The 24985-nt window shown below is 43.5% G+C and overlaps 1 protein-coding gene across 9 annotated transcripts in view; it reads left to right on the forward strand.

The window, feature by feature from the left end:
• The window catches only part of dnk (deoxynucleoside kinase), a 70706-nt gene that overhangs the window by 27895 nt on the left and 17826 nt on the right, over nucleotides 1-24985 (forward strand). For 8 of the 9 annotated variants that reach the window (XM_084589888.1, XM_084589886.1, XM_084589883.1 and 5 more), the window contains 4 exons: nucleotides 6075-6128; nucleotides 7349-7512; nucleotides 8332-8420; nucleotides 14219-14298. In XM_084589888.1, the coding sequence (XP_084446014.1) occupies nucleotides 6075-6128; nucleotides 7349-7512; nucleotides 8332-8420; nucleotides 14219-14298 (387 nt within the window). Of the gene's footprint in view, nucleotides 1-6074; nucleotides 6129-7348; nucleotides 7513-8331; nucleotides 8421-14218; nucleotides 14299-15202; nucleotides 17173-24985 lie in introns of those variants that run through there. The other variant, XM_084589889.1, reaches the window with a different exon arrangement.

Raw genomic sequence — 24985 nt, forward strand, 5'->3', positions numbered from 1 at the left:
CCATTAAAGATGGGAGGGCGGCGGAGGGAGGGGCTGAGCTGAAGTTACCGTGGTGGTAGGGGCTGTTTCGGAGGTCATAGTGGCCGTTGTTCATGTCGTTGTGATCCCAGGTAGATGGCGGTCACTGCGCAAATCCAGCTTTTGGCAGCGCAAGGGGTAGTCTGTGCACACAGGGATCTTTGGTCACCTCCACCAAGATGATACGTGGCAATAAGGTTAGCTCAAGAACACAACGACTGATGACTTGAGTGAATGTTCGGGCAAGGGCCAACCTTCCTTCCGTGTCACTGTTGTCAATCGTCGTCTTCTTCAACGTCTAGCGACGCAGGGCATATATGTAACAATATTTTATGTAAGCATGAAGAATGCAATAAACTTTCTTTTTAGTAGAACAGTCTTGATTTGGTACATGTATTTTATTTAAAGTGCATTTACAGCAAACTCGTTATTTCGGCCTTCAAGGGATCAGAAAAAATGTTCGAATTACCAATAGAGGAAGAAAAAAAAAACTAAAAGGGAGCGTGATCCCACACACGCAGCCTTCGCAAGCCTGCCACAAAAAGCCTGCCAAAGCAGTCTGCTGAAAGTTCAGCGTCTTTTCGTAATATACATCAGTTACTTTGTTTACAAATGTTGCATCATACTCAGTATTGATAGGCACACTGGTGAGAACTGCTGGTAGCCTTTTCATCTACAGGTTCGTCGGGAAGATTACGCATTCGAACTAATGTTGCATGCCTGGGAGACTGGCTGCAGCAGTATATGTTGCGTTTTGAGGTCTGCATTTTCTTAATGAAGCTAAAGTGATTTTTGTCTCATGCCCTGATTAGGACAGTTTTCACTTCTTGAAAAGTGTGCATAGCTGGATACTCACCATTGGAGCGAAAGCCCTGGTCAGTATGCTTTCGTGCAGCTCTCGCATCCTGGCACGCACCATTTCATAGCGCAGTTCAGGGGACCCAGTCGCATAGCGGGAAATACCTGGCCGCACTGCAGCAGCTGCCCTTTAGGCACCAGCTCGTTAAAAGGTTCAAAGGTTCATCATCTATGCACAGCACGCACGTAAAGTTTCAAGCGCAGGCATCGCGTAGCTGAGTTATTCCTCCATGAGTGGTGCGCGCGAAACTGCAACCTAAACCAAGCAAGAACTACCACTTACTGCTTGCTGTATCGTGACGACCAATTTCCCATGATGCTTTCTATTATAGTTTTTATGACTAGGCATCAACATTTCTCCATGGTACTCCTTCCTAGTTTTTCTAATTTCCTCTATGGAAATTTTGAATGGGCCTGAAAAAGCTACCAAAATCTGTTTGCATACCAGCAATTTTGTCTAATGAACATCTGTATGATATTTGTCTGCATTTGAAATGAAACCCAAATGAGAATGATGGTGTTTCTCGGTTCCTTCAAGTGCTTTACTTTGCACACACTGTGGGGAGCATTGAAAAATTGCTCCAAATTTATAAAAAGGCCCCCCCCTACCATATTTGCAGTGCGACTCAGTAGCAGTGGTGCCTCTTCACAAACAGCCCCACCACATTCTTAGGATGCTTCATAGCACATTCCACATCACCATGAGGTGCACAGTGCAATGAAACTGCCTGTGCTAGCTCGCAATTTCAGGATTTCAGTGTACCAAAAGCAGCTTGGGGATGCACATGAGGGACATATGCATAGGCGTTACAGTAGCATTGTGCCCCAAGCAGCTTCGGAAACGCCGCGACTGGCCTACATGCATGCTTGATCACAGCCATGGTATGGAGTGAAGTTAAACCTATGTGACGAAACTATGTGCCTGAGTTATGTTTTGGTAATAGGAAACTTCTGACCATCATTGAACCTGCCATAGCAAGCACGAAGTCTGTGGGCATCACTTTTCCATGCTAGTGAATTTTGGTGATCGCTGGCTGGATGCGATCCCCCATCCGAATTAACAGGAGCAAGTCTGCCCATTGTTCGAATCAGTGGCTGTTCGGTGCCATAGATTTACATGGATGTCGGCTGAGACCACTCCCAAGGTCGAATGAACAATATTTTACTGTATTACAAAGTCGCAACAAAACAAAAAGGAGCATTCAGTTCCCACTGCTCTACTTGCTGCCTATGCTCAAAGCTGGAAACTGCACACAAGGCTTTCTGACTCCATATGCACCAGGTTGCCATTTCCTTCTGCACATGCTTCCCATTACTGGGCCTCTTCGATTTATCATTCTCGGGTAGCCCACTGGCTGCCAGAAAATTCACTTTTAATAAGAAATGACACTGTGGTCACATGCTGGTGGCCACCGGAACCTGCCAGCCGGCTGAGACTACGTTCACGGTGGACAGTGATGTAACCATGGCGTTAAGGTGCAATGTGAGCGAGCCCGCTTGAACTGCTCTCCGCCAACGTTACTTTGGTTCATTGTTTCACCAATGCATTGCATGCGGCAATGTTTCGTTGCTACGCACTTTTACGGCAGAAATAGGTGCCTTGGATGCGAAACAAGTGACACAAAATTATCGAGAGCAGCCGCAGACAGCATAACAAAAATCTGAGCGCACTTAGAGACGGTACAAGGTCATTGGTGGATTGTGAAGTGAACACATGAGCTTTGGGCAATCTTCGAAACCACCCATACACTTTAAAGTTTTTAATTTGGCACCATATCTGAGGAATTTCAGTAGCATCTGTTTTAGTTTCATTTGTCAGGCAATGGCTGTGACATCACAGACAATTTGGAATTATGTGAGGCATATAAAAACTGCTTTATAGTCACTGCTTGTTTTTATTTTAATTGCAGTTTTCTCATGGCATATGTAGCCTCAATTCATCTCTGACATCACAACAGTTGTTTGATAGTTGAAACAATAACCGAAAATGATTGAAAAAAAAAAACATTCAGTGAAATTATTTAGCTGGTGTAGGTGAATTCCACATTATGACTAATATTACGCTACTGTCTTGTGCACTATTCCAAAGAGGAGAAAAATACACATCAGAGAATTGTTTCTCCCCTCTTTAATAACAAACTTTTTTATCTAACATGGTTTAGTTGTTTTTTTTTTCAAGGAGTGATGGCAAAAGTAGTGCAGTATGAAGCTTGTCATAAATGGGCTCAAATACAAACATAAAATTCCCATGAAGAGCACTCTCCTTGCAGCCCAACACAACAAATGCGATGATACACACAACATGCTGACTGCATCTGTATAAATTTCTTTTGGTCAGATGTCTTGTAAAAGACATGTTGTGAGGATTCTTCTCTGTTCACAAAAACACTCTGTCAGCTGCATGTCTGTGTTTTCATGCAAGTATTGTTTTCACCTATTAAAAACTTTTGTATTTTAACCAGGGTGTCGAACCGAAATTTTTTCGGGTTCGGTTCGGGTTCAGGTTCACGCATTTTGAGTTCGGGTTCGGTTTTGGCTCCGGATGCACATTCCATTCCGATTCGAACTGGTTCGACCCTGCCCGAAAAAAAAAAAAAAAAAAAAAAAAAAAAAAAAACACTTCAGGTGTATTTTTATCCCACTTTTTTAATACTGACTTTCGTTTCCTGATGTATAATAAAAGCTGAAAATTCACATAGCAATTCATCTGTTGTTTTGTCATCAGCTGTGACGGGCTACAATTGGTTGTAAAGACGTGAGCAAAGTATTTTTCATGAGGGACCGACGATTAGAGGAGGATGAGGGAAAAATAGTGATTATTTTCATAACCAACTAAAGCTGTCACGCGCCTAAAGTTAAAAGAAAATAATGTTTCCTGCCGCGCTTTTTTAGGTACACAAAATTTCCCATTCATTTTAGTTTAAAGTGAAACCTCTATTTTGTCCGGCTCCCACTAAAGGACTGAAATCAGATCAAGGTTGAATCAAGCACATGCGCCCCAGGACTAACTATATATATATAGTATATACCATATGTGTGATTATGCATCGCAAAGCACGCGGACACCTTTGCATTTTGCGTTTCTGGAGAGGTAAAACGCAAAGGCATCAGTGTGTTGTGGCCCAAAAGGCACTGACAAAAAAAAACAGTCTCCGCCACATATGGGGTTGGAGTCATTATCGTATATGTCGGAGAACCGGATTAATTAACTGTCTCACTCCTGTGGCCGCGAGGCGATGCGGCCACTGTCTTGCTGCATGTCATGATTGCCTGCATAGGCGCGCTATATACTTTCTGGAACCACTTTGAGGATAGACTTACTGGTATGTTCAGACATAATTTACAAACAAGCATGACATGAAGTCATGGCTGCTCGCGAGTATTTTAGTAAATGCTGCCAATTTTTTTATCTGTCAGCATAAACAGATCAAAGGACGAGGATATTGCCGAGTGTTTTTGAAGTCATAGGGTTCAGTGACAAGACAGGATATACTTTAGTTTAGGAAATGCTCTCTTGACTCTGACTTGCGTAGATGGCAAAGCAAGCACTACTGTAGCTAGTGATTAGAATTCTGGGCGCCGAAACTTCTCCTCCTTCCAAAATTACTAAATATTCGAGTGTTTGCTTTTTGTAGGCATCTTTTCAAATGTGTAGGACATTCTCTGGACTTCTTCAATTTTGAGAGAACTGCCGCTGTCTCAGAGTCCTTTCAGGCAGTCTTCTTTCTCTTTATATAAGAAACTGTTCAAGCTCGTCCTCAGCTTGTAAGCTCTTAGGGGGGATTCTGTTGACACTTGTAGCGGTACTTGATCGCCGCTGACGACCCTACAAAGCCGCTTCCGTGTGGTGACCAAACGCTGTTTTGCTCGGCACCTTTCCTTGCTGGTAAATGTACTGTGATATTGAGGATCTCGCGCTGCAGTTCACCGATTGCTCAATTACTGCCATTCCCTCTTATGCTCTTTTTTTCCTTAGAGCCTAGTCGCAGGCTCCTTCGGCCCGCTTACTGCGTCCCTCTCCCTGCGTTTCAAAGTTTTTGTCCCAACCTCTCTTGTCGCTGCGCAACCTATAGACCAGGCTATTCATTACTTAAGCTTTCTCTTAAGAGTGCAATTCTACCTTTCAGTGCCACCTTTCTAGACTGTTTTAGACATTCGCATTAGTGATGGCAAATAAAGCGATGAAATGCATTCTATTTTTCGACACCGTAGTTGCACGGGCCAAAACAATAGCACACCAAATAGAGCCTGTGAATTAATACTTCTGCCAGTAATTCTACTCAGTTCCAATTACTCCACCCAGTTTTCACCTTTGAAAACTGGGTGGAGGGACAAAATGAAGGGAAGATAAAAGGGGAAATAGACTTATGGAACCATCATTGTGCAAAGTTCAGATACAACTCAAGAACAGACCGGTAAATTGGTGCCCAAGGCTTCCTTCCCACCATCAAGGTCGGCTTATTCTCAAGTCTCAGTCAACCAATTTTGTATCTGCTGGCGTCGCATCGCTTACAACTGCTATGCATGTGCCATGGCCCATGTGACTCATTGTGAAGTCGACAAACGATAGGAAACTAAAATGACGCGTGAAATTATTTTTTAACAGATTCGACATTTTGAGTTGTACATGGTTATAAGCTTATTTACCTAAATATGTAACTCAACTTACGAATTATATGCTATTATTTCACTACCTAGGAAGGCTCTTGAATGAGAAACTTTCTTGATGAGTGGCGCCATTGTGTAGTGCAGCAGTGGCCCCCTGTGTTCGGTATGAAACGGCAGCTGGACACTGAAGATTGGGGCTATGCAAGCGGCAATATATTTTCATTTGTTCTTTTCATCTTTTTTCAAAGGATAATTTTTCAATATGGTTGTGATGTTTGCGGTGTGTAGTGGCGCATTGGAAATAAGTGAGGAGAGTGTTTTACAAGCAGCGATAAAATAAAAAATAGTGAAAGGAAGTTCCCAGCAAAAGTGAGTCGGAACTGCAACACGAACCAGTTTGGAACAGCTGCTCCGATTTGTTCCGGTTCGGGCTCTGTTCCAAGATGGTGGAAAAAATTTGGGTTCAGTTCTGGTTTTCGGTTCAGTTCTGGTTCGACACCCTGATTTTAGCTGTGCACAAGCATGTATATGGCTTAAATAGACATATTGCAGTTCTATCAAAATGTTTCAAATGTGGTTTCATTTTACAGGTACTGATTGAACCAGTGAATATATGGCGAGATATGCAAGGACAGAACCTTTTGGTATGTTTATGCAGTTTTCCTCTTGAGGCAAGGATTTTGGATGTTTGTAGCTGTTATCAAAGCATGCCTTTTGCACATGTTCTACAACCACCAACATCGATAAAAAAAGCCGTAGTGCAATATGCCAAATCTGGACTGTACATCTTATAATATTAAAAAGCCAGTTAGCTGATATGACATACAAGTTGTGTTCTTCCTTGCAAAGTGACGATGTTGTATCTAGTAGACGAAAATAAGGCGGGCATATTAACATAACAATAGATACTTGACTTTATTCACAGTGCATGTTTCTAGAATTGCTTGTCAGATATCTTTCTTGCTTGAGGGCTTACATATTGGCCACCTTGGGCAGTATTTTAATCATATAGCAAACAAACTCAATTCCTTTTTGCGAAACAATTCAGCAGACCACTTATTTTTGCATTGCAAGAAGCATGGTCATTTTAATTGGAAGCTGGATTTGTTTAGCATAGCAATTATTTTCGGAGCTAAACATAAAATCATAAGAGAGGTGGGTGATATGTATTGCATTACCAAAAAAATGACAGAAGTACATAATCGAGCAATTAGTTTTTCTTGCAGTGCAAGGAATTGAGGTTTCGGTAGAGAATAATGAATTGCTCATCCCCAACCTGTATAAGGTTAGCTTTAATCTGTATAGTGCAAAGGTATTGTTCATCTGTGTAGCTCATCCAAGTGACTTTGGGCTTATGTATCCTTTCGTGGGCCAATGTACAAATTTCGCTAAAGTGTGGAAGAATCAGTAACAACAATTCTTATAGATGGTCGTGTGCATGAGTGCAGCTATCTGAGACTAGTTTAGCTTTGAAGTGATATGCAAAGGAGTAGGTGCTTTGAGACCCTTTTGAAAAATATTAATGGACTTGGAAGGAAATGTAGTGTGAAGAATAGATAACTGTGATATAATTGATTACCTTATAATTGATATAAGGGTGATATAATTGATTCCATGATACAGGAGGTGTACCAGTGGGAAGCAGAATGTTGGGGGTTGGAGGGAGGGGGATATTAAGAAATTTTTGGGAATAAGGGGACCACAGCTGCTGTGGGGGATGGGTAATTGGAGATCGTTGGAAGAGGCCATTGTCCTGCGTTGGGCGTAATTGTGCTTATGATTTCTAATGCTCATCATTTCTAGTTTTTAACACTGGAATGTATAGGTCTATGGATTGAACCATTATTTGCTTCTCTTGGTACAGGAGCTGATGTACAGGGACCCAAAGCGTTGGAGTCTTGCATTCCAGACTTATGTCCAGCTGACAATGATGCAGCTCCACTTGGCACCTGTGCATACTCCCGTGAAACTCATGGAGCGATCACTCCAGAGTGCGCGCTATGTATTTGTGGAAAACTTGTACCATAGGTAAACAAGGCAACTCTAATTTTACTGTATAAATAATATGCAGAGCCCCAGATTGATTGAATATTTTTGAATTTATGAGATCCAGCTATTACACTGTATTACTGCAGATGAGCAAATTTCTGTGCTATGCTATTGTTGCATATGTGCGTGAAACGAATGCCTTTTTAAAATTTTAACTTTTGTAGACTTCTTTTTCTTCAGATGGCAAAGAAGGATGTGTAATGAGCAAGCACTAATAAATCTCAGTTTACTGAAGCATTGTTCTAAAGAGGAAGAGGGGAACATCAGAGTTAACCTTTGATATCTGGATGTTAATCACATGGTGTTTATCATTTATTGTAATCAATTTGGCGTCATCCCAGTTAACAGATTTGGAGGCCATGGAAACTAGTTGGTTTCAAGTGGGTTTTAGTTATATTTATGCTAGTTGCAATTTTGTCTTGTTTATATAGGGTGAGGACAGCAGAGACATATAGTTAGTGAATACTTCGGACAGGCTGTACCAGAATCTTCCTCTGAATCTTATTATTTCACATTACTGGAACTAGGTTGTTCAGACATTTGCAGTTCTAACTTTAAGCAAAGTTTATGGAGATTGGTGGTGCATTACTTTTAAAACTTTTAATATGGTGCAATGAAGACTAAGAATTACAAATTGAACCGGAAGGAAATGATGTATTGAGGTGTTTGGTTCTATCATTCTCTTTATGCCTGCTTTTTGGGGTTTTTAGTTGCACCATTTTAAAATTGTGCAGAAATTTCGTTTGACACTTTCAGTGAAAATGGACACTTTATGTAGCTGTGTCTTCTACTTTGCAGCGGGCACATGACTGCATTGGAGTTGAGCATCTTGGACCAGTGGTTTAACTGGATCACTAAAAATGTTGCTGTGGAGTTGGATATGATCAGTAAGCATATGCCACCTGTTTTTCTTATCAGCAAACAAATGCAGTAAAAATGAGGCGCTTTGTCATGAAATATACAAGAAAGGAGCCAATAGCCACTGTATGACGCTAAGGGAGGCATAGAAGATTTTTTTTCTGTGTGTGTGTTAATGAATGTGAAGCAATAATGTAATTGCAGAGATAATTGGAAGATTAAAAAAAAAAAAAAAAAAAAAACACTTGCCGCTGGTGGGTTTCGAAACTGTGACCTTGGAATTTCGCTTCCTGTACTCTACCACTGAGCTATGGCGACAGCTGTTCAATCCCCTACTTTCTTAGGTATTTGTGTCATGTGTAATATATTCTTAACAGTGTGGCGCCACCCTCCTTCATAGCAGGGTTTGCGGAATGTCCTGTGATACTGTGAGTGTCACGTACAAGGCGATCTAACAGAGAAGGCAGGAGCTGTGTGCTAACCCTCTTGCACTACTTGCGACGTCAAAGCCACTAGATTCAAAGCCCTCCAATCAGCCAAGAAGTGCACAGAAAATTAGAACCTCCTTTGTATCACTGGCTGTTCGCTCCCTTTTTATCTGTTTTTCTCGTGTTATTTAGTTGGGCCTGTTGATTTTCTTAGTGGGCACTCAGTAGAGCAGTGGAAATTCATTCGTATTCTAGGGGATAAGAAACAAGTGACATTTATTAAAGACATATATGAATGTATGAGACAAAGGACATATTTGTAAACAAAGGCAATGCTGTGTTTGTCATTGATGCAAGATGTAGGCAAAAAATCAAGGTACCTACACCGTGCCATGTTAGATTGGATTTGAAACCAACTCATACGTGCGAGTATTTCAAAGCGTGTGCATCACCTTTTCTTTTCTTCATGGCTGGGGAGCGTTTATGTACTTCTTTAAACCTTATTCACTGCACAAAACTGCTCTAAGCAGTGCTAAGTCAGTCTCGTTCTCCGTGCTGTGTCAACAGCAAGTTATATAGCACGGCTACAGTGAATAAATGTTGAATAAATAATTGAAACCAACAAAGTGAAGTATGCAGAAAAACTAGTCTACAGTTTTTGGCTCTAGTCCCATGCATCACTAGTACACTAAAGCCCTGGTAATTCAAACTCTGTTAATTTGAAATCCTGGATTATTCAAAGAATTTCAGCAGCCTGGTATTTTTTAATGCAAATTTGACTAGATAAATTGAAGTGGCTGCGTGCACCAGCCTGGTTAATTGGGAAATTTGCGGTGCTATGTGGGAAATCCGAATCTCAGTTTTGCCACAAACCATTGTATTGACAGCCCCTCAGAGCCATGAAGCGACATCACAGAGGGATGCCAATACTTGATATTCCGTAGCGCCCAAGCCCCAGAACTCTCAGCATGTACAACCGCTCTGTGGTGCGAATTGCAGACCACTGAAGCGCGTGTTTGCAGAGGAGAATACATGCTGCGGGATGGTCTGTATCTGAGCAACTAGTTGGTTCATATCTCTATTCAAACAACAGTCAGTGAGGGACACCACACAGGAAGGGGATGACGCAGAAATAGACACTGGAGAGGAAGGCTTTTGTAGTGTCCCCTTTATGGGCAGTATACCTCTTTGGCTTTTGTTTTGCTCGAGAGGAAACATGCCTGACTGCAGTGTGTCTGTTGGTACCAGTATCAAAAGCAACGTGCTCTCAGCGATTCGTCAAGTCTGAGCTAGATTGAAGTCAGCAATGTGCACACTCATCACTCCTCTCTAGATCAGCTGTGGTCAGCGCAGCGTCTTGCAGACATACTGCAACGTGACCATTCTTGCGCCGTGCCCGTGGTGGGTTGACCATGCATGTGCCATGGCTAGAGCGTTAGATTACTAGCACTTGGATTATATTTAGGGGTGTCACATAAAGTCAACCTTTCTTCAGAAAAATTATCATCTGAAATTTGACCAGCTTGTTTGTGTATCTTTGGATGAGCAGTGGGTAGCATGTGTCTTGTGGTGGTCCGTAGCCGTAGCCAGTCCGCAGCCGAAGTTCCTGCGTGTTCATCCATCAGAAAGCAATTGTACACGGAGGGAGCACTTTCAGTGGCCCGCATAATGCATAGAAATCGCAATTTGTCGAAACGCCGAACAGCTGCGATCTGTTATCTGGCTGATGAGCCTTCGATAGCCTCCATCGCTGCCAGCTGGCATGAAGAGTGGAAGCTCAGGAAAATGAAGCTGAAACTAAGTAATTGGCCTGTTAACAGAGACAAGTTTTATTAATAACGCTTGCTATGGCACACATGTCAGAGGCGTGCAATCAACTCTGCTGCTGGAAGTTCAAGTCTGAGGAGGGCTTTTTTGAGAATCACTTACAGTGCCAATCATATCTAGACGCGATTTAACCAATGCAAGATCTGTAGGCCCATCCGACGCCACAGCCACACATGTGCGTTGGCTGGGACTGCACTGACAGTATGGTTTATCTGTGTTTTTTTTTTTTTAATTACTGGGGGTCAAATTAATGAGAATTTATTTGCAAGCCTTGGAAGTGACTTGGAACAGAGAGCAAGCAGTCGCTGTCACGGCCACCAAACCCCGCTGCTTCACCGGTCATGGTGCTGGTTCGGCTTCACCCATACATCTGTATAGTTTTACCTGGTTTTATCTTCTCTCCCCGTAACTATGCCGCTCTATTCGGGGGGCTTTTCATTGGCCATGTGTAGGGCGCCAGGTGGCCCAGACGTGGTTACGCATAGTTTGAATTATCTGTGCTGGAACTAACTCGTGTTCAAATAAACGAGTTGTTTTTAAATGTAGACTTCTATGGAGCTTGGCCGGACCTAGTAGTGCAGTTCGAATCATTGGGGTTTGGATGTTGCGCTTGGCATAGCTTGCCTAAGTCGCTCCATGCTTGCTGTGCTGCATACTCAAGGCTAGAGGCAGCTTCTTATTCATTTTTTTTCTTAAAGTGGTTGTGGTTTATGGAGCTTAACAACCTAAAGCGACTCGGGCTATGAGACGCTGTAGTGGAGGGCTCCTGAAATTTTGACCACCTGGGGTTCTTTAATGTGCACTGATATCGCACAGCATATGGGCACCTTGCTTTTCGTCTCCATAGAAAAGTGGCCGCTGCAGCCGGGATTCGTTCCCGCATCCTTGGGCACAGCAGTAGAGCCTCCTGATCATTTCACCACCACAGCGGGCCTTTTCTTTAATGTGTTGTTGTCAATCTGACAATGACTGCTGTATAACTTGAGCTTACACTCTGTACGAGTTGCTGGCATTGATTCTTACATTCTTCACCACATGACTGAAAACAGTCATACAGGCATGTGGGTTAAGAACCTCAAAGAAACTGATCAATTTTCTAGAAACGAAATGCCAGCTGCAAAGCCGATCCATCACCCAAAGCAATCCACGTTTTCTATGCCACTTCCGCTGCCTGTCGCTTTCCCTTCTGTTAGTCCACAGTAAACTTGCGGGATCTTAGGCAATAAGTCTTCTTGTGCTTTTTGACACAACCAACTGCCACACAATTTTTCGGCAAATTGTGAATGATGTTCAGAAATATGCCAGCGAGCCACGCTGCTAATGTACGGTCCCATCTTTTTACCTATACAATGATAGTCACTGCTGATGTCAGTGCTGCTGCATCTCTGTGACAACACACCATGATGCTTTTAGAGCATTAGCTCTACTCCTCCCATGCACAAACCTCAGCAAACATCATCGCCTTTTTCGTCATGCCCAGGAATGAGAGCACTATGCTATCGCCACAGCTGATCACGCCTCGTGTAAAACAGCAGCGCATTCTTGCACTGTGCAGTAAACATCGTTGTCTTCATCAAGTTCCAACTGCAAAACACTTTCATTCTGTGTATTGAATATCATCGTCTTCATGAAGTTCCATCTGCCCTGCTCCTTTATTCAATCTGGGTAAATATGCCACACACATACGCCATCTTGCTAAAGACAAAGACCAAAGCTGTGCCAGGCAGGCTGCCGGTGCCAGTGAACAACATGAAGCTAGACCAGTCATTTTCTTAGAACTTACCAAAGGTAGAAGCGAGCCAAGGTCGAAGCGGCAGCAGCGACTGCGGCTACTACCAATGGCTAACGCTCAGGAAACTTGGTTCAAAGATAGTTGAACCTCTGAAATTTTTTATACATATGGGATCAAATTATGGGCTGCTTGCTGGCTTTTCAGAAGAAAGAAGTGGGTCTCGTACCATATTCTCAACATTCTATTTTTGAGGCCACTTGGCTGGCGTTACCAGTGGCACGGCCGCTCAGTGGAAATGTGCTTGATGTTGCCTGTCACATCGCACCTCAATGGTTGGGGAAAGGCGCATGATAGAAGAAGTTACAATTTCTGCTGTTATTCTCCGTAGGCTACTCCAGGGCGAAGTGTTGTCAAGACAGATGATGAGACGTTGTAGAAGGAGTGCATTGGCCGTGTTGGCATATGTTCTCATTGTCATTGCTCTGCCGGGCCGCCTGGTTCTGCTAGGTCCACATGCCTAGTTAAGCGATACCTGTTCTAACAGCGTCCAAAGCACACTTGGCACCATGCCAGCGAGTGCTGTGTGCCATTGTGCGACACCAGAGCAAGAAAACATCTGACGATCCATTTGTACTTATGTACTTATCAACTCCACCACAAGTGGCATGGCCTTATTTTTTGCCTTATTGTAGAGAAAAAGGTAGATTTACATTTATAGTTATATATGCCTCTCCCTATGGCAGTGGTAATGCCACTCAGGGGAAATACTATCACTATATGGGGATAGGTAGGCAGCAGCTGTTGCAGTTCATATGTTAGGCATCCGACTCACAATGGCAGATGCAAGGTTTGATCTCTAGTGCCGCTGCCACTGGGTACCCACTTATAGTACAATGGGCACACAGTGGCGGATATAGGAATGGCAAGCACTCGCTCCCTTCCCCCTCAGTGGGAAATTCTGTGAGAAAACTGCAAAAGTCAATTTTTTCAAAATTGAGAGACCTACAAATTTATGGTGCAAATATGATACCCCCCCCCCCCCCTCCCCTTCCCAAAATCGCCCCTTCTATAGATGCACCTTTAAATCTCCCCTATGGATGCAAGCTTTCCCCTGGCCTGGTGTTTGGCTTCTTTAGTGTGAAATGCTTAGAAAATGGGCCTGTGACCTCAACTTATGTAAAGCAAAATTTTACCTTGTGCGATGCCACTCTTTGGCCAAAGCCGTGAAAACCCAGTCAGCATCATCATCACTTTATATGCTAGTTTCAGAGTGTCTATTAAAAGGGACACGCCGGATGTTTACACTCTGCCGCAGTGGCACAGTGGTTACAACGCCTGACTACTGTACCAGCGTACCCGAGCTTCAACCCGATCGCCGACGGCTGCGTTTCACTGGAGGAGAAACGGAGTTGCATCCATGTGCTGTGCGATGTCAGTGCACGTTAAAGAATCACAGGTGGTTGAAGGTTGGTGGAGGACTTCCAAAGTCCTCCACTACGGCATCTCTCATAACCTAAGTCCCTTTAGGAAACCCTACAAAACCAAACCAGATAGTTTATTTACTCAACAATGATGCTTCGCATGGACTCGAAACAGACCACACAGAAATTGAAAGTGAGAGAGAAAAAGGTTCTTGTGTCATTTAAAACGAATGCAAATGCTAAAGTATCAGTTGGGGGTAAGTTTGGAGGACCCGGCATGGGCTGCAGCTTTCTCTGTGCAGTCATTATTGCATGCCAGTTGATGCTTATTCGTTGAATTATCAGTTGTGTAATAGCTGCTGCAATTCTTGGTATGGTAGTATTGTACAGGTTTACCTGTGATTTACTTCCTTATACAGTATACCTGAGAACAAGTCCACAAGTTGCCATGAGTAGGATCTTGAAACGGAAACGACATGAAGAGGCGGAGCTCCCTTTTGTATGTACTGGAAAACCTGTATTTTGAGCATGCATATTGCAAGTGTGCATAAAAAAGGGAAATGAACAGTTACATGCAATAAGTGTCAAAATAGAACTGTGGGAGTGGCAGGGTTCGACTGTGTACAGCTGTGTGGCGACAAGTGCTCTGTAATGTAGATGAAACATGATTAAAACAATAATCTTGTTCTAAAGAACTAATGTGGTTGATGCCAAATGTTCAGGGTTAGAGGTTAAATTCCTTGGGTGGGGGGGTATACTTAAATGTTAATGCTTAAGGTGGAGTGAGGCTCCATTTTGTCAAGAAATATATTGTTATACTTGGCTACCCTCTGATAGAGCATATTTTAAGATTTCAGAGAATATGGTGCTTTTGGATATTAACTTCAGAAATGCTTTTTTATCGTTTTGTTGTCACGTTGAAACGAAAGATAGGAGTTTCTCTGTATTTTCCTTAAAACTGAAATTTTGGAGGTTTGTATACTTTTTCTAAGAAGCTATAAAGTGTATAGACCATTTTACCGAGAGCAAGCAGGAGAGGAGGAAAATACTCTCGAACCAGATTCCTTGCACCGGCCCATTGTGCATTAAGCGTCCATTCGCACGCTTAATGCATGCAAAGCGGCCTTGCACCTCGGTATATTGCCCCTTTTAGTGGTAATGTCATCGGGACAGCAATGCGTGATCGTGGACTGCACAAACAATGAGAGAAATCGCAAGATGATTGCCGAGAGCATGCGGTAAACATGCAAAGACAGTCTGAGTGCGGCTGTGATAGTTTCTGCTTCACTGCTTTCCAGTCTATCCTGATTTAATTCGCCTATGAACGTTTTGTGTAAGCATGATAGACTTAGTACCATGACGGGCTCACGAACATGATGCCCATTTTACTTCCACCACCGTAGGGCCATTGTAAACACGCACGCCGAGCAAGCCGTGCCTCCCGCAAGCCCTCAGCGCCAACGATACGGTGGCTCTCTTCCACCAGCACAAGAGCGTGCTAAAATCTATTCTTCACTTAAACAATTCTATTCTCTATTCTTCACTTAAGCAAAAAATAAATCTGTCTTGCGGATTTCTGACCCATACCATGTTATTGATAATTGCAATACAAACAAGTTTCGCAACACATTGCCGCTGGTGTGGCGCGCGGCTCATTATCTGCAGGCTGGTTTCCTGCTAAGGTGTCACCGAAATTTACATCTTTCTTTTACTGATACAATGGGATCGGCAGTAAGGAAGTTCCATGAGAGACCATTTACTCTAGCGCTGAACAATTACAAAGCGGCTTCGGATGTGCCTTCGATGCAGAACAGTTTAGGCCTAGCGACAGAGTAGCGCTCGGCGAGAGTGCGTCGTCCGCCGCGCCAGCGGGCGGCGCCGCTTTCGTAAGCGCTGCTGTATGTGCTGCGAATTTGTCGTCTTCGTTCATGATGCAGCTGAGAGCGCACGTTTTTTGACCTTTTGCTCAACAATATATGTTGTGCGAACGATGCTGCTACGACGTACGGGATGGGGATACAATGTTGTTGCGCCACAGGAAGAGCACCAAGGCTGAGTAAAACGTCGACTGATGGTACTTTAGACACTATTTCTTTTATATGCTGTTCTTGAATTGTTGTTTAACTTGAAAGTATACATTGTTGAAGCAGGACAGCTCTATCGTATATCGAAATGGGTCGCACTTCACGTTAAATCAATGCGGCGAAGCATATTTCGTAGTATCTGTATTCATTCGGTAGCTGCCCGTATGGTTCATTCACTGTGTGTTTATGTGTACAGTTATCATTGCGATTATAAAACATAATTGAAAATACATGTATCGTGAAAGATACGACACATCCTCACTGTGGAAGCGGAGCGCAGTCCTTCGCAGTCGCCCCGCCCGCTAGTGCTGTTTCCAACAGCTGCCACCATGACAAACGGATGGTATACAGTTTGCTGGCGCGCTCAAACAATGCACAAAATAGCACCAAGGTGTTGGATAGCTTTCACAAGCACTGAGAAACAGCACTTTTACACTGCCGCACTGCAGCATCAACACTCACAGCACAGCCCAAGATGGCGTCAAGAGGATCCGGAGTGGACTTTCCCAGTTTGGCTCATACGGGATGCCACCAGCAACTAAGATGGCTGCACCCAGCCGTCGAAACTAAAATCATCTATACAAACAAAGTTTTTCACAGATGTCAATCAGTACCTTGTTCATGGGCATGACTAGAGTAAATTGCCTTATACTATAGTTGGTGTTTTTATGACTAGTACAAAAAACCATTTGTGGGTGGCAATTTTATTTCACTCTGGAGGAAAAAAAAAATGGCTGAGGTTTAACCTTGCTAAACCTAGTTAGGCGAAGCAAAAGTGTCATTTTGCTTGGTTTCACTTTAGTTACGCTTAGGTTTAGACATGGCCAGACATGATTTTGTAACTATTAAATTGCTGAGACTATGGAGTCGAGGATGGCGTCTACAAGGGGGAACACATGGTGGTATCTGCTGTCAAAGGTTAGATGGTGGTACACCATAAGTGGTACAATGGTTAGCCCTTTGAAGGTTGAATTTAAAAAAAAAAAAACAAAAAAAAAAAACAACTTTCTCAGATGATCCAAGTTACTTTATTGCGGATTTTGAAAGTTCAGTATAAGTAAAGTTTAGAAAAAGTTGTCGAAAAATATTAGCAACTGTATTTTGGAGTCGATGTTTCTCAACACAGCAAACTCGGGAACCTCAAGAAACTCAGTATAAACAAGGAGAGCAGGAATACCTACTCACCAGCTAACAGCAGCCCCAGTAAAGATGGAAATCGGCTGCTGTGGCCCCTGCACAGGAGTGGCCATAAAGATGAAAATCAAGTTTTGCGGGCCTCCATTGGGACTACGGAGAAGAGGGGGGGGGGGGGGGGGGGGGGAGAAAGAGAGAGAGAGAGGAGCTGAAACCATGCAAGGGCGTTAGCTCCAGCTAGGAATCAGTTCTGTTTATCTCATGCACTGAAGCATGCATAAAGATAGAAATCGAAATCAAGTTTTGCGGCTCTTTTGCGATCATGTGGCGAAACCGAAACCACGCAGACCAGGCGACACCAGCTAGGAATCGCTTCTCTTTTTTATCTTCGTAAGAAGGCAGTGCAATAAATTTCAAGTGCTTCTTGTAAGTCCTAGAAGGTGGCAGCACCTCCCAGTGAGCATGCATCATCATTAGGGCGCGACTTCTCAAACGGAGGATTGAAACCGTACCGGTATGGCAAAGACCATGCGGGACGGAAAACCACCACCGTACATTTATGGCAAAAGCCCTCAAAGGGTTAAGCTAAATAACCACACCGTGACTTCTGGCTCATTGAAGGTCAAGCAGCCTGCCAGGTTGACCTTTGCTGATACATGGCATAGTGAAACTTTTGCTTCAAAACAAATGCATTGTTTGCTTAAATTCAAAGAGTCCAGTTCTGATTGTGGAACGAAAGAGTTGCTTCTGTTACTTTTCAATGGTCTGCATTCCTTAGAATTTGAGAAGTATGCATAATTGTGAAGAGAAAAAAAAAAACAACAATTCAGTGGTAACTATAAAGCTGCTTGCTTTTTTTTATATGTGCATCATAGTGTCATATGGTAGTGACAATGCTGTAGAGGACAAACGAAGGGGCACAGACAAACGAGGGGGCTAGCATTGCGATGAAAGAAACTATTTATTGGGCGGACTTAGGCTCACAAAAAACTAAGTGCATTGGCAGCGACGATAGCAGCAAGGGTGCTCGGCAGTCGTCAATCTACGAATGCCCATTGCAATCGGCAGTGCTCAATTTAAAGTAGCTGCAGAAACGTCTAGATAAACCAGCCAAGAGATGGTGGAAAATTCTGGAACATTACGGAACTTATGCTTGCCTGCAATCATTCCCGCCTAATCTCGGCGCATCTCGCACTACAAAGAAAGCGATAAGAGTGCGTTTCATGATACCGAGCATGAACAAATGCACAAAATTGGTCCGTGCGCCACAGTCACAATGACAAGGCCGCATTCCAGTGGCTGTTGAAAAGCAACAAAGATTTGAATGGTTTGCAGCATTGCTTTTCTCTTGAGGCATCGCCTCAATGCTTGCAAAATAAACAGAGAAAGGCGAACAAGAACATTAAAAATCAAAACATCTAAGACCTTTAGCGTGCGTATAGGGCTTCAAGTGCACAACATGCACGATTTCTGGGGGCGCACTCGGCGCTGCTGGGATGTCACAATGACAAGGCCGCATTCCAGTGGCTGTTGAAAAGCAACTAAGATTTGAATGGTTTGTAGGATTGCTTTCCTCTTGAGGCATCACCTCAATGCTTGCAAAAGAAACAGAGAAAGGGGAACAAGAACATTAGAAATCAAAACATCTAAGGCCTTTAGCGGGCATATAGGGCTTCAGGTGCATAACATGCACGATAGGGCGCACTCGTCACTGCTGGGATGTCACAATGACAAGGCCGCATTCCAGTGGCTGTTGAAAAGCAACTAAAATTTGAATGGTTTGTAGCATTGCATTCCTCTTGAGGAATCGCCTCAATGCTTGCAAAATAAACAGAAAAAGGGGAACAAGAACATTAGAAATCAAAACATCTAAGGCCTTTAGCGTGCGTATAGGGCTTCAAGTGCACAACATGCACGATTTCTGAGGGTGCACTCGGTGCTGCTGGGATGTCGTCGGGCCATCGGGGATAACTTCGAAGTTGTCTGACATGTCGAAGTACTCTGTATGGGCCGAATTACCGCCGCAAGAGCCTTTCACTCAGTCCGCGATGGCCTATGGGCATCCAAACCTACGCTTGGTCTGCAGACTTGTACTCTGCATCGCATTGTCACAAGTTGCATTGTCGGGTGTTGGTGCATTGCTGGTCTTTAATATGCAGCAAGGCGAGTCGTTGAGCTTCCTTTGCACATTGCAGGTAGGTGGCAACGTCGAGATGGTCTTCTGTCACGTGCGGCAGCATCACGTCGAGTGTTGTCGTGGGCTCCCTGCTGTAGAAAAGCTTGAACGGGGTTGCTCTGGTTGTCTCCTGGATGGCCGTGTTATGTGTAAAGATCACATATGGCCGGATGGTGTTCCAAGTCTTGTGTTTGCCGTTGATGTACAAAGCAATCATGTCCCCAATCGTTTTGTTGAGATGCTCCGTAAGTCCATTGCTCTAGGGATGGTGCAGCACAGTTGTACGTTAGTGGCTAGTATGACTGTAGGTCAAAATGGCTTGTGTGAACTCTGCCGTAATTGACCTTCTTCTGTCTTTGATGAGCACTTCAGGGGCGCCGTGTTACAGGAGATTGCGTTCCACAAAGAACTTTTCGATTTCTGCGGCGGTCGATTTCTGCTTTCGCTTTGGCGTAGTGGGTAGGGTAGTCAGTGGCCACGATGATCCACTTGTTACCTTCAGATGAAGTTGGAAAGGGGCCGAGGTGATCCATTCCAATTTGCTGAAATGGCTTATTCGGGGGTGGTATGAAGTTCAGTAGCCCGGCAAGTCTGATTGGAGGCATCTTGCGTCGCTGACACTCACGGCCTGTTTTCGCATAATGGGCAACGTCGGTGGGCTGTCGTGGCCGATAGTACTTCTGGATTTGCTGCAACGTGCACGCAATCCCAAGGTGCCCAGTTGTCAGCTCATCGTACAGTGCTTGCAGAATTTCTTGCCAGAGGCTTTTAGGCACACGAAGCTGCGTAGTCCTGTTGGATGCAAAGTTCTTTACACGAACGATGACAAATGACTCTGAACACAGCAAGAGGGGAAGCAATCTTACCTTCCAGGTAATCGGCTAGGTCTTTCAACTTACAGTCTGAGCGCTGCTGATGTGTGAAACTGTTGGTGCTTACCGGTCTCAAGAAGGCATCGCCATCTTCTTTTGGGGGGGAGCGTCGACAGAGGCTCGAGATAAGCAGTGTGCATCGGAATGCTTGCGGACAGACCTATAGACTACAGAATGTCAAATTCTTGAAGATGTAGGCTCCATGAGGCAAGGCGTCCGGAGGGGTCCTTCAAATATGCCTGCCAGCAGAGCACGTGGTCATTGCTTACCACCTTAAATGGTCAACCATGTAGGTACGGGCGGAACTTTGAAGTGGCCCAGGTGATCGTGAGGGACTCCTCAGTCGCCGAGTAATTGGCTTCAGCTTTTGAGAGGGACGTGCTGGCGTACGTCATAACTTTTTCCTGTCCACCACTCTTTGAACAAGAATGGCACTTAAGCCTACACTGCTTGCGTTGGTATGAATTTCAGCCTCGTCGCTTTCATCAAAGTTGCCTAGGACAGCAGGGGCCTGTAAACAGCGCTTAAGTTCGTTGAAGGCTTCTGCTTGCGGAGCTTCCCATTTACAAGATATGTTAGCCTGTGTAAGTTGCATCAACAGTTTGACGTTGCGCAAATAGTTCTTGACAAATTGCCAGAAGTAAGTGCATAGCCAATGGAATCTGCGCACAGTTGTTTTGTCGGCAAGCTGTGGAAACTGTGCAATCGCAGTTGTTTTCTGCAGGTCTGTGCAAACTCCTTTCTTGCTTAAAATATGACCCAGGAACAGCAGCTTCGTGTAGGCGAAGTGGCATTTCTCTGGTTTCACTGTTAGCCCTGTTGATTTGATTGCTTCCAGCACTGTCTGAAGCCTTTTCAGATGGTCCTCAAAGGTTTAGGAGAAAATGATGTCGTCCAAGTATACCAGAAAAATCTGCTAGTTCAAGCCAGCCAGTACGATATCCATTACTCGCTGAAACGTCGCTGTTGGGAGCAGAGGACGAATGGCATTAATTTGAACTCGAGGAGGTCATCCGATGGGATGAACGCAGTCTTCTCGCGGTCTCTTTCGTCGACCTCAATTTGCCAGTACCCGCTTTTCAGGTCTATCGACGGGAAGTACTTAGCATTGCAGAGCCAGTTTATTGTGTCGTTGATGCGGGGGAGTGGTAGACATCCTTCCTCGTTATGTTGTTCAAGTGGTGCAGAAGCTAAGTTTGCCATCGTTCTTCTTCACTAAAATGACTTGTGCCACTCAGCAGCTCTTTGATGGCTGGATGACGTCGTCGCGAAGCATTTCCTCTACTTGATCGCATATGGCCTTGTATTCTAGAGGTGATACACAGTAGGAGCTTTGATTAAGCGGTCAGGCATGTTCGTTCGTGATAATGTGATGCTTTTCCAAGGGAATTTGTCGTACCCTCGACACTAATTAAAAGCACTCGCAAGTGCCTGACTTGGGAAGTCCTACAAAGATTAAAAGTCACTAGAATCTGGAAAAAGTCATGCATTGCTATTTCCCAGATAATCTGAATTATCTCAATGCAAGTAGCTCAGAACCTGGCAAACACACGAAATACCTCATCAAAGCCACTCTGATCGAGCAGAGTAAGTATGGTTATGATGGAGTCTAACATCCTAAAGTGACGTATCAGTTATGAGGGATCCAAAATAAGTGGACAAAACCAAGCATATGAAGCACTTGAGTAAAAATACTAAAGTATGACTTCAAATACCTAAACTCAGTCGAGTGAGTGCAATTTTTCGCTAGCAGCTCGAGGCAAACATCTTAAATGTGCTTGTGCAACGTTCTCAAAGCCAAGATAGCACAATGAAAGCATTTTCAAGTACCTTCATGTATGCATTACCTGTGGAACGAGACCTTGGGTCTCGCCACAAATGTCTGTTTCATCTAGCAGAATAGTCCGAGTCAAGTTGACAGTGCGCTAGACGATGTTACGAAGAAAGAACAGAGAGGTCTTATTATTTTATCAAAATAATTGCATGACTTGTGTTTCTAGTAATTTTCCACATTGTCCAGATGCTTGGAGAAAGCAGAAAGCGCATTAAAAAAGTTTGTCAAATGAAAAAGCTGCTTCACTTCGTTATGTCATCACCATCCTCCTTGTAAAGGAGCATACAAAGAGAAGGGTCGATCAGTGCAGAAGTTTAAAGGTGTAGACTATTAGTAACATTTTTCTATACGTTGCACTTTTTTGTTTCCTTGAACACTCCGTGTAGTCGCCCACTGCAGCAGTGCCGTTGCTCCCCACTTCAGGAGCACTGCAGAGAAAGAAGCCGATGCAGTGCCCTGCCTGATGATTCTGTCTCGCAGACAAATTGCCAAAGGGCAGAACTACAAATACTCGGTATGAATATATATATAAAAAAAAAATCTGGTAAACACAAAACAAGTTTGACAGGAATAAAAAATTTGGATTTGCTTGATAATGATGCTTGAAGGAAAATTAGTACTAAAAATTTTAGAACATACAAAATGTTTTAAATCTTTCTTGAAACTATGGTGGCTAGAAGGGAGAGGTGGCGCGACCGCGCATTCCGCCGCTTGGAGAAAACGCGCCTTCGGTTCATGCCGCCGCCACTGGTCGCCGCTGTGGCGCTGCTGTCAGCTCTTCGATGCATTCTCTCCGGCGCACGCCGGTTCGTTCGTTCTTGTTTGCCTGTAGATGCTGCTTGAGCTGTGGTGCTATTTTTCAATCGGCTTTGCCCTAGCTCAGGTTATCCTGTTTTGTTTGGTGCCTATGTAGTTTTTCTTGCCGAGGTGCTAGTGGGAGTATGTAGTACATGTGCATACTTTTCTGTTTCTCTTGCGTTTAGAAACCCCCCGCTAAAAAAAAAATGAAAGAATCGTTGTCAGGCAAAATTACCTTCAATTGCTCAACAAAAAAATTAATGAAAGCATCGTTGTCAGGCAGAAGGCCAGTCAATTGCTAAAAAAAATTAATGAAAGCATCGTTGTCCGGCAAACGGCCAGTCAATTGCCAAAAAAAAAATTAATGAAAGCATCGTTTTCAGGCAAAGGCCAGTCAATTGCTAAAAAAAAATTAGTGAGAGCATCGTTGTCAGGCAAACGGCCAGTCAATTGCTAAAAAAAAATTAATGAGAGCATCGTTGTCAGGCAAAAGGCCAGTGAATTGCTAAAAAAATAATGAAAACATTGTTGTCAGGCAAAAGGCCAGTCAATTGTTAAGAAAAATTAATGAGAGCATCGTTGTCAGGCAAAAGGCCAGTGAATTGCTAAAAAAAATTAATGAAAGCATTGTTGTCAGGCAAAAGGCCAGTCAATTGTTAAAAAAAATAATGAGAGCATCGTTGTCAGGCAAAAGGCCAGTGAATTGCTAAAAAAAATTAATGAAAGCATTGTTGTCAGGCAAAAGGCCAGTCAATTGTTAAAAAAAAATTAATGAAAGCATCGTTGTCAGGCAAAGGCCAGTCAATTGCTAAAAAAATTAATGAAAGCATTGTTGTCAGGCAAAAGGCCAGTCAATTGCTAAAACATAATAATGAAAGCACGGTTGTCACGCAAAATGCCAATCAATAACTAAAAAAAATAATGAAGCATTAATGTCAGGCAAAAGGCCAGTCAATTGCTAAAAAAAAAGATTAGTGACAGCATCATCCATGACCAGCTTCTTATGTGCGAGACCTGAGTGAGGCAAATGAAGTTCTCAAAGACTGTGGCATCGAACACACATCTGTCATCACTCAGGCCAGTTATTCAAGGCTGATATTTTATATCGCTGGATATGTGGCGAAGAAATGCATCGCTGGCACCAAATGTGAAGACTGATGCAGACAACTCCTCAGTCTCAAGAACGGAACTGAGCGTGTCTTAATTACCAGTTGAAAGTCAGCGCTCGCTGTGTCGTCTTCTAATCTTGTGCTCCCGTCCACGTTCCGCGCTGTTACCTCAAGATGCATAACCAACATATGCCCAAGCTGCTATTCTAGTTAATTACCAGTGCAGTTGACATAGGCGGTCTTATGTTTCCATCAACCAATCTAAACGCCCCTGTGACATCCCATGAAAACACCTTTACTCGCTGTTTTAGTGCGCGTGAAATCCGAAGAGACAGCCTTATTGACTTGGTATCCATTCTCCAAATGACCAAACTGCAGCTGGTTGGTTGTCACGGACATATTAAATTTGTGACAAAGTGATCAAGTTCTATGTTCTTAGCAGACTACACCTGAAGACGCAGAATTCATTTTCAAAGGAAAGGCAAGGGAGAATGAAACTGTTGAAACTGAGGTGGGTTGTTTAATTTGCTATTTGGTTGTGAGCAGTTGTGTCTGTAAATTGTGTTTATTCTACCTGTATTACATGTATATTTGAGGCCATCAACAGCAACCTCAACATTGTGATATTTCACTTTTCTTTCCAGCATTCTTGCCCTTAAGTGCAATAAACAAAACTTTGCTTATCCATGAGAGGTTTTTGTGAATAAAACTGCAATTTGTTCCTTCTGTACTTATAATACCGTTTCACATCGCATGTTGCACGTTCTGGCTATCATCTGGCTAAAAATTGCACTTTCCCACTTTAGACGCACCGGAAATTCGCAGACAACAAAGAATAGAAATTAGCCTGATGCCTGCGTACTGTGCGACGTAACCGCACGTTAAATAATCGCTTGTCATCTGCATTCTCTGTAATCTTCGACAGCAACGCCCCTCAGCCCGAGTCGCTTTGGCTTTTTTAAAACTCACGACTCCAAACCAAAATATTTAGCTTTATAACTTCGACCACTGTGCCCATCGGAAAATGATGTACTGCATCTTCAGACCAAAACTTCGTCATTTAAGCAGCATTTAGTAGCGCGACAAGCAAAACAACCGGCACAGCCGCATCGTCCGCTTTCACGGTGCCAAAGAGCATATTAGCAGTCGACGTCACTCCTGACTTGCCTATTTTGCTTA

This window comes from Amblyomma maculatum, chromosome 1, assembly GCF_055883805.1.
Source record: "Amblyomma maculatum isolate TAMU_Amacu chromosome 1, ASM5588380v1, whole genome shotgun sequence".
Classification (NCBI taxonomy): Eukaryota; Metazoa; Arthropoda; class Arachnida; order Ixodida; family Ixodidae; genus Amblyomma; species Amblyomma maculatum.